This window comes from Sorex araneus, chromosome 6 (genome assembly GCF_027595985.1).
Source record: "Sorex araneus isolate mSorAra2 chromosome 6, mSorAra2.pri, whole genome shotgun sequence".
Taxonomy (NCBI): Eukaryota; Metazoa; Chordata; class Mammalia; order Eulipotyphla; family Soricidae; genus Sorex; species Sorex araneus.
The window spans coordinates 160255998-160266416 of NC_073307.1; the positions used below are offsets into that span (position 1 = coordinate 160255998).

Sequence of the window (10419 nt, forward strand, 5' to 3'; positions counted from 1 at the left end):
TGGTGGTGGAATTGGTGGTGGAAAATTTAATGAAATCAAGTATTGTGAACAATTTTATAAAAATTAAATGTTTTAAAGGAAGCGAATAGTCGCATGCTACCAATTTAGTGTGATCCCTGTACCGCGTCATCTCCAGAGCATTGCCAAATCATGATGTGGAGTACTTCCCCCACCTGAGCACAGCCCAGTGTAGCCCTGGAGGCCCCAGAGCTCAGCTGGGTTGACTCCAGTAATACATCCCTGATCCTGTAACTTTCCTGCAGCGGTTAATCCTGGGGTCCTCACATTAGATTAGTAGCCTATTGGGCAGAGAATTATAGGGTGTTTTTGAGGAGACCATCCTCAAAACAGTGAATAAAACCCCAAACCAAATTGCCATCTTCCTCAATTGGAAAATATGCTCTTCACAGAGTCTGGTAATAAATCAGTGCCAGGGATGACATTTCTTTAACAAAATGAAAACTTCAAAGTCAATCAACATAATCTCTCTAATTTCTATGTCAAACATCACGTTGATGTCACCAACAGTTCCAGTGAAGCATGTTTGTTTTACTGATTGAGAACAGAATGTGCTTGTGATTTGGGTCTGACTTAAGATGACTCTGCTAGGTAGAGATCATTCACTTCCTACGACTTATTTTTATCATTTATGATCACACATCACTACTGTTGCTCTGTTTTCCTAGGGGAAGCTGAATATGGGTAGAATGGGTCTATGAGGCTGTGCATGCTGCTGTATTTCACCCAGAGGTGCAAAGCGGCTCTGGACTCTTCCACAGGACACCTAAAGACAGTTGTCCATTTGATTTTTATTCTATTCTGCTGAGCATCGATCTCATCACAGGTTCCCTTTTGACATGTGGACTTTCACACTTTCACGGGATGTGTCCTGGGTTCTCTCCACTCTGGAGCACAGAATTTCTCTCAGTCGCACAAACTTTAAGCTATATCTCTCTTTCTCTCCCTATTTTTACCCCAAATTGACGTGTTATAGTTTAGAATAAAGGTGATACTTTGTCAGAAACATGGGAGACATCTTTCTGAAGCATTTTTTCATTAATCCCTTTCCCCATGAATAAGTATATGCATATTGATGCTCTGGTATTTGGAAGAATGGAAGTCCTTTCCTTATCCCATAGAACAGACTGAAAGCACAGGTGATTTCCATCAGACAGAAAGAACCTTGAGTACATGGACCATTTTGTCCATAGACTGGACAAAACAGCACATAGGCCTTTACTGAGTCCCCATTTTTTTCTCCAGAGTGATTTAGATTCGTTGAACAAATCAAAGCACACAATCATTTGAACAAATAAGTAAAAATTTTACAAAGCTGATTTATTCAATAGAAACAGATAAAAACACTAGTTGAAAGAAGAAAATACCTAAGAGAGAAAAAAAAACATTCTGATAGAGAAGAAATTAGGATGGCAGTCTAGACTTTATGTTTTGAAATTTATTTTCATTGGCTCACAAGAGCAGAATGTTGTTGTCTTTTAGAGGTTCAATATTACTGCATAGTATCAGCAACATTCCTCCACCTGAACCCACTGGACCCTTTCAGTCAGCTCTCTCCTCCCCGTGGTCTCCTCGATTCTATGGTCAGAGTCTCAAAGTTTGTTTCTATTGGACATTGTTCTCTTGTTTTCATACTTGATATTTCTCAAATGAGTGACAGATCTGCTATTTGCCCTTCTTCTTTTGGAATATTCTGCTTAGCATAATCCTATATACATATCTGTAACAAAAACAGTACTATTTTTCCAAGTTGGACAGTATTCTATGGTGGACATGCACGTCTTCTCTACCCACTCATTTCCATTGCAGTCTTGGGTTCTTTGGAGTTTGGGGCTCTTGTAAATAGAAGACTAATGAATGGAAGCACAAATTTAGTTGCCTGAGTTATTGTTCTTTGTCATTCTTATTAGATACCTAAGAGACAACTGTTAGACAGAAGGGTAGAGTTTTTTGTGCGGTTGATATCTACATAGATTTCCAAGTAGGGTAAAGCAGATTATGTAGTCCCAACAATATGATTAAAAATCCCTTGTTTTTCCATGTTGTTAATCTCTGCTCTAAGTTTTGTTATTTCTTTCCTGCTGCCTGGTTTGGGCTCCTTCGTTGGTCCTTTTCTAAGATCTTGAGCTGTGAGGTCTAGTTATATATGTGGACCCTTTGTTCCTTCCTGAGGAATGCTTGGAGAGCTATAAATTTTCCCCTTTGACTCTCCTTCACTGCTGGTGGGAATGCCGACTGGTTCAGCTCTTTAGGAAAACAATATGGACGATTCTCAAAAAGTTAGAAATTGAGCTCCCATTTGACCCAGCAATACCACTCCTGGGAATATATCCCGGAGAGGCAAAAAGGTATAGTAGAGATGACATCTGCATTTCCATGTTCATTGCCGCTCTGTTTACTATAGCCACAATATGGAAAAAACCAGAGTGCCCTAAAACAGATGATTGGCTAAAGAAACTCTGGTATATTTACACAATGGAATACTACGTAGCTGTCAGAAAACATGAAGTCATAAAATTTGCATATAAGTGGATCAACATGGAAAGTATCATGCTGAGTGAAATGAGTCAGAAAGAAAGAGACAGACATAGAAAGATCGCACTCATATGTGGAATATAAAGTAGCTGAGAGGTATAAGCCTACACTGTTGCGATTCCTGGCAGACATTTCTCTGGACTTAGATACTAAAATACTAAAATACATAAATCCAAAACTATGTTGCTGTTAATGCGGCCTCCTGACCTCATATCTCTTCATTCTCAGCAATGGAAAAGAAATTACCAAATGCTTTCTTTTCAGCACATTGACTTTAGGGGGGAAAAACTCCAAATCAATAATAGTGAATTTTTTTTTGTTTAAATATTGAATGTAATCAAAGTAAAGTGAAAGTAAAGTGAAATTTACCAGTTACACATGCGGGGTGGGGGGCTGGGGAGGTGGGGGGAAATGGGGAGGTATATCGTGATTCTTGGTGGTGGAATATGTGCACTGGTGAAGGGATGGGTGTTTGAGCATTGTATAACTGAGACTTTAACCTGAAAGCTTTGTAACTTTCCACATGGTGAATCAATAAAATAATTTTAAAAAATTTTCCCCTTAAACAGATCTTTAGCTGCGTCCCATAGTTTCTGGTAACTCGTGTCTAAGTTTTCATTGTTTCCAGGTATCTTCTGAGTTTCCCCTTGATTTCCATCGTGACCCACTCGTTCAACATTGCGTTGTTCAATTTCCAGGTGTTTGGTTTGTTTCTCCGTATCTGTGCTTGGTAAAATTCTCTCTTCAGTGCATTATGGTCTGAAAAGAGTGTTGGTATAATTTCTATCTTTCTGATTCTAATGAGGTGTGTTTTATTGTTCTTTTTCAATTCTTTGTCATTCTTATTACATACCTAGGAGTAGAGTTGGTGGATAGAGGGGTAGCTCTATTTGAAGGGATTGGGCGGAGGGGGAGAATCTCTACATAGTTTACCACAAAAGGTGAAGCAGATTATAGAGTCTCACCATATGAATAAAAATTCTTACTCCACATCACCTGGGTGCTTGGTATTTTTGTACTTTTTGAAATAGGCATTTCTGCTTAAGTGACATGTTTGTGTTGTCCTGACTTTAAATTATCAGAGTATCAGTGCTCATGGGCTTTTCATGTCCTTGATAGTCATGTTATATGTTTTACTCAGATAAGTGTTTGTTAAGCTCTACTCACTTCTCCATTTTTGAGTTATTTATTTCCTTGTGCTTCAGTTTTGTAACTTCCTTATATATTTAGATATCAGCTCTTACTTTGTCGGAATTAAGCTGTGTGACAATATTCTCTCACTCAGTAGGATGCTCTTTTGTTTTGATGGTAGTATATTTCAGAGTGCAGACGATTTTTTGCTTGATGTCATCAAAATGATTTACTTTGGTGTGTGCACATGCCAGTCGAGATGGGTCATCTAAAACAGCGTGAAGCCTGTATCATGAATGATTTACCCTCGGGAGTATATTGTGTGTTCTGGCAAAACATTAAAATCCTAAAGTATTTTGAATGAATGTTTATGCATGATGTGAGAGACTTATCCAACTTCTCTTGTGTGGGATAATGTAGTTGTCCTAGAACTAGTTGAAGAGAGTTTCCTTGATGCCATATGTATCCTTGGTCCTTTAATTTTAATTACCTGCCTACATATCTGAGGGCTTATTTTCATCTTATTCTTTGCACTCTATAGGCGTGATAATATGCTTATTTATTCTACTATCACTCTGTTTGCATTATGACACTTTTAGAGTGCATTTAAAGTTAGCAATGTGATTCCTCTCCTCATAGACCAAACCTTTCCCCCAACGGAACAACTGGGTAGATGTGAAAATCTTTGAAATTGCATATAAATTTTAGTAATGCCACTTTCAGTTTCAGCCCTTTCTTACTTTTCTGGACGAGGCCTTTGAAATATCAATTGGGGAAGTCTTTGTGAATAGTGAAATATTTTGGAGCCCATGCCTGGGCTATCCAAGACATCTTGTTTCTCAGAGAGAATCATTATCATCCTGAACCAACCAGGATTTTGGGACAGGTAATTGGATTTTGAAGCAGAGCTTGGATGAGAACCTGTTTGAATTCTGGCTGGCTTGAGTTCTGAACCCCTGTTTTATATAACTTGGCATTGCCAGTTGAGGTGTTTCCAACTTAATCCCAATTCAGATATGGTATTTCTTATGGGTCAGTTATTATCTGCAACACAAGCTTCCTTGTTCAAGTGAAGCTTTTGTCCTGCCCTTTGATGACCCTTTTGCTTGCTGACCGTTGCCTTTACACAGCTGTGGAACCTTCCTTCCTTGGGCAATAGGAGATGCATGAGGAGAGCTGTTGCAGAGAGAGACCGATGCAGGAGGAGTGAGGCCCTACATACCTTAATGTTTTGTCTCTCTCCACTCACCAATCTGGACATTTCTCACTGTTCACAGGTGATCTGGGTGTTTCTATTGTGTGGTCACAACGCTACTTGATGTGAGGGGACAGAAAGCCAGGCTGCTGCTCATATCCTGTCATGGTCTTCCCATGCTCCCATAAAATGAGTTTTTCCTGCAATCTGATGGAAGCTTCTGTTGGGGATGTGTGTGCCAGTGCAACATCGACCATAATTACTTTGTGACAGAGGTGTCTCTGACTCAGTCAGAGGTGTCTCTGACTGAAAAACTTGCGGAGCCCAGGTCACACAGATCCTCTAGGAGAATGGCCCTCTGCATGATCTATGTGCTGAGTTCATTGCCATCCACGACTTTGCTCAATTGCCTCCTCAGCTTGACAGCCTAACTTTCACCCTCCTGTCATATTCGACCTCTATGTACAGAAACCGCCTCAGCCATCACGTCCCCACAAATACTCCGTGCTAGGAGACACAGATCTCAGAATGTCTCTGTCCTTCACTGAATTTCGACAGCCCTGGTTCTTCTGTGACGGAACTCTTTCTCACTGATAAACCTCCCTTCTCTCTCCATTTCCAGTCACCTGTCTTGGCATTGTTATCAGACCACATTTCTTTTGACCAAAAGAAACTTTGATTTTTACAGGAGAGCATATTTAGTGCGTGTGAATTTGAGTTGAGCAGATATTTGCATCACTTGTTGTTGCTCTGAAGTTATTTGACATGTGACTGCCCTATCCCCCTTTTACAGACCTGCTCTTCCACTTCATTTCTGTTGTATCATTTGGCATTGCAATTTGTATTATCCGTATCAGTGTGCTATGTCTTCATGAGGAAAAATAGTAATAAGGACCTTCATGACCAATGTACTACATTTGCGCCACCTCTAATGATAGGACAAGTCTCATCTCATTGGCTGCTTCTGCTACTCTGTCCTCTATTAGAATGCCAAATTGTAAAGATTTTGTTATTCAGATGCCAATGAATTCTTTGCTTATCTTTATTCAGCTACTCTCTTTTGTTAACAGTCTGTTCATTTCCTCTGTAAAAACCGAAGAAAAAAATTCATTTTTTTCATTGACCATTTTGTTCCTTGAAGAGAGAGGTCTTGCCAGGGGACCACTCCTGGCTGAACTCAGCCTGGTCCTGTCAGGGGCTCATACAACCCAAGCTCATACCTGGGTTCCTCCGGACCAACCAGGGTTACACCTACAGGTGATGTAGGGACCCTGAAACATTGGAAACCATAGTCAAGGCCACTGGAATCTTGCAACACCGCAGATGTCTCCAAGGCCCATGAGGACACAGAGCCTCATCTCGTCAGGTGCCACATCATTGCTGTAATGAGGCTTAATTCTAGGATACGTTCTTATTAACAGGAAATTCAAGCCGTGCGTTCAGCACACTTGATTCTGCTCTCTCCCGGGACTCATTCTTTCAAAAGGTTCTCCAGGCCAATGACCATTCTCTGTCCTACCAGCAGGAAGTCTCCACAGAGGAAATTAATTGCACACAAGCATGGTGATCTGTACGTCTGTGTTCTTTAATTCACACATGCATGGCTGAAAGTAATTCCCTTCCATCTAGACTGTGCTACACAGTCACTGGACTAAGTAGCCTCTGAACAACCAGACACGTACTCGTAATTGTGGCACTAGAGAGGAGATAGGCTAATGGCAATTCATAGGCTCTGTCTTTCCAAACAACTATGATCATTGCCAAAAGGAGAGGCCCATAACTCAGCAGAGCCTTTTCTAGAATCTTTGCCCAAGACTTTGCAGCCTGGGACGCTGAGACATAACTTCAGTCGAGGGAGGGAGAGAGGGATGGAAGCCAAACCTTGTGACCTACACGTGTCGCTGTGGGCAGGACCAGGAAGGCTCTCTGGGTACAAATGACCCTGCGCTGCCCAGGCTCCTGAGTGCAGCTGCTGACTGCTCATCCCTTGCGCAAGCTAACAGCTCACAGCCACAAACACCATGAAGCTGTCCCTGTGTGCCCTGCTGGTCGCTCTGGCCCTTTGCTGCTACCAGGGTGAGTACATTTCCCCCAGCAGACTAGCAATAGACCTGAACTCAGAAAATGACTTAGAGGGGCCTGAACACATCCTAGTTCAAAATTTTTCCTCTGTGGAATGGCACACATCCAAAAGAACAATAGCAACTGCTTTTGGAGAGGACGTAGAGATAAAGGGACCCTTCTATACTGCTGGTGTGAATGCTTATTGGTCCAGCCCCTTTGGAAAACAATATGGAAGATTCTCAAAAAATTAGAAATTGAGGTTCCATTTGATCTAGCAATAGCACTTCTGGGAAAATTTCCTGGAGAAACAAAAAAGTATAGTTAAAATGACATCTGTACTTATATGTTCATCGCGGCACTGTTTACAATAGCCAGAATGAGGATAAAACCCGAGTGACTGCGAACAGATGAATTGTTAAAGAAACTTTGGTACATCTATACAGTGGAATACTATTCAGCTGTTCTAAAAGATGAAGTCATGAAGTTTGCTTATAAGTGAATCAACATGGAAAGTATCATGCTAAGTGAAATGAGCCAGAAAGAGAGGGACAGACATAGAAAGTTTGCACTCATCGTGGAATATAAAATAACAGTAGGAGACTAAAACCCAAGAATACTAGTATATAATACCTGAAGATTGGCTCCATAGCTTGGTAGCTGGCCTCACATGCTTGTAAAAGTCATCCCAGATAGAGAAGGGAACACCAAGTAAAATGGGACTGGAGATCCTGCACAGGGAAGGAGATGCTTGCTGAAAGGAGGCTAGAGACTGAACATGATGGTCACTCAATACTCCTGTCCAAAACCATAACACCCAATAGAAGAGAGAGAGAACAAATTGGAATGCCCTGCCACAGAGGCAGGGTGTGGTGGGGGGAATGGGATCGGGGGGTGGGAGCGATACTGGGTTCATTGGTGGTGGAGAATGGACACTGGTGGAGGGATGGGCTCTCAAACATTGCATAAGGGAAAAACAGGCACGAAAAGGTGTGAATATGTAACTGTACCCTCACTGTGACTCACTAAAAAAAATTTTTTTTAAATGTTTCCTCTGTAAACTGTTCCCATAAAAGCATATGGCTGTTCCAATGGAGTCGTATCACTTCTCAGTAATCACCAACTTCCAATTTACATGACGGGTTCAATCTGATCGTTTTTCAAATGGTAGGAAGGAAGAAAGAACTAGGAGATTCAGGTGTGAGGCATAGAAGGTACTGATTGGCTTAAGTTCTTGCTTAGCATGTGGCCATTTAATCCTCAGCACCATATATGTTTTCATCAAGGACCGTCAGCTGTGGTCCCTGAATATTTTGTGGGTGCTGTTCCAAAAACTTGAAAGAAAAGTAAAGAAAGGAAATGATGCAGATGTGTAATCTTGTATAATTTCTCACCAGATCCTTGAACTGGAGCCCAAAGTTCCATGCCTCCACATTGCCTGTTCCTAGTCAGGTTCACAGCAGTCAGCAGTACTAGTATAGCAATGGGGTGAGAAAGATAATACAAAAGAGTTCCAGGTAGCAGGCAGAGATCAAGAGATCACCGCATCACGTCATCTAATAACACACATAACAGTTTTTGCCTCAAAGATTTATTTTTCCACTCTAGATACTCTATAAGGTCTGGGTCACCTCCATCTCATGTTGTCCTCTTCAATCTGTGGACAAGGGATGAGATATGCATAAGTGTTCGATGAGTAACAGCATTGCTCATGTATTGTATTTTCTTTCTCTCCATTTTAGCTGATGCCACCATGACTTGCCCAGCTCTTGCGGGAGAAATGAGTGCATTTGTCGTCGGCTCAGAAACTGCCTTTAAAATATTCATTGCTCAATTTAATATACCTAAGCCTGCTGCAGAGGCCAAGATGCTTTGGAAGGCTTGCCTCAATGAAGCCCTGCCCCTTAAAAAGAGAGCTCTAATTGCAAAAACTTTGGTAATTTCTTTTTATTTCTACTTAGATCTTTGAGCTGGGTTGCAGAGATATGAAAGAGATGTGGGGATGATCTTGGCAGGGGGGTGGAGAATCACCCGTTGTTCTCTTCTATTAAGTGGAGCCATGTCAACATGGCAGGTGGGACCTTTCCACCTGCCTACAAGAGTAGCTGTACTGAGGTACAGAGCATCCTGGCAGGTCAGCCCCGTACCCGCAGCCAGAACACCCTATAAGGAGAAATCCAGGCCCCATGCATCATGTGGAAGGGCCAACAACCTCTTTCCCCCTCCCTGCGTGCCATAATGCTAACATCTGCAAAGGGAATGTCGTGCAGATGTGAGAGAGCTGAGGGGACACTGGAAGCTGGGATGCAGATAGCACAAGCTTGTCCTTGGGGGTCTGCAGCCATCTGCAAGCCTGTACCACTCTGGGCACCTCATGGCCTCACCTACCACTCTCCTTCCCCTGTGCAGTGGGCATGGACCCCACCTGCACTGCTCCTGCTGCCTGCCGCCCTCATGGCTTCATGAAGAAAGGAGATGAGGGAAGATGTAAGATGTTCCACCAGAACTGCTGACTCCCAGGCAGGCCAAGGGTCATCTGTAAATATCCCCGGGATCCGAACAGTTCTGCTGATAGGCACCTCACGTTCCAATTCAGAACTGTGAGGCCAGGAATATCTGAAAGGACCACTCCATATTTCCTTCCCTGTCGTTACTTTAGAGTCCCCAGCACCCTAAGGATGTCAAAGACAAGGTTTTGACCGGAAACTCCAGGGAATATTTGTGGGCTGCTCTGTCCGAGGCAGGAACCAGCTGTGTGTCAAGGACCCCACGTGTGGGCAGCTCTGTGGGATCCTCTTTTCTGTGTTGACTGAAATATCATTGAAATCCTCAGGGATAATCTGTGTGAACCTGTCAGCTCTCTTGCAGCATAACTCACCACCATTTTTTTCTGTTTTTACCATTACAGATTAAAATTCTTGCGGCCTGCAAGAATGAATAATAATAAGTCTTCTAAGTGTCATCTATGACTTACAATGATGTAATGAATTTCAAGAAAATGTCAAGGTTTCAATCTCTCTTCTAATAAATTACTTGCTCAGCACACGTCTGCTCTCTATTTTTTTTGCGACGGTGTATGGCTTTGAGTTTTTAGAGAGTTCTATGAGGGGGCGCTTAGTGGTTATCAATAGTCGGGTATGAAAAGAAGTGGGTTATTACCCTTGGCAACATGGCTGCAGGGATCCCAAGAGAAATACTGCTCCAGGGTTATTCTGTCTCGATACATATTCTAGCTTTGGGCAATAAATGAAAATGATACCTTAGATTTGACATGCAGAAATGCAAGCATTCCTGTCACTCTTCTTCGAAACGAAAGTTTATGGCCTACTTGCGTGTCTAATCTGCAATTCTCCACATGGAACTATATCAGTACGTCCTCATCAGAGCCATCACCATCTGTGTGTTTCTTCTCCACACCATGTTTTCACTGATGTCCATGTATAGGTCGTGGTTCCTAGTCCACCCACGCATTTGTGGAT

The 10419-nt window shown here is 42.1% G+C and overlaps 1 protein-coding gene across 1 annotated transcript; it reads left to right on the plus strand.

Annotated features, from left to right (window-relative positions):
- Positions 1 to 6816: 6816 nt before the first annotated feature.
- On the plus strand, positions 6817 to 9985 carry LOC129406115 (secretoglobin family 1D member 2-like). The gene is made up of 3 exons (XM_055144066.1): positions 6817 to 6955; positions 8683 to 8876; positions 9849 to 9985. The coding sequence occupies exons 1-3, from the start codon at positions 6901 to 6903 to the stop codon at positions 9879 to 9881; spliced, it is 282 nt and encodes a 93-aa protein (XP_055000041.1). The 5' UTR covers positions 6817 to 6900; the 3' UTR covers positions 9882 to 9985.
- The last annotated feature ends 434 nt before the right edge of the window (positions 9986 to 10419 follow it).

What these genes read in the sequence shown, in the direction of transcription:
- LOC129406115 (XM_055144066.1), top strand. Translation starts at nt 6,901, where the DNA reads ATGAAGCTGTCCCTGTGTGCCCTGCTGGTCGCTCTGGCCCTTTGCTGC. An exon ending in GGCCCTTTGCTGCTACCAGG is followed by an intron (nt 6,956 to 8,682) that starts GTGAGTACATTT and finishes TCTCCATTTTAG; the next exon opens with CTGATGCCACCATGACTTGC. An exon ending in CTCTAATTGCAAAAACTTTG is followed by an intron (nt 8,877 to 9,848) that starts GTAATTTCTTTT and finishes TTACCATTACAG; the next exon opens with ATTAAAATTCTTGCGGCCTG.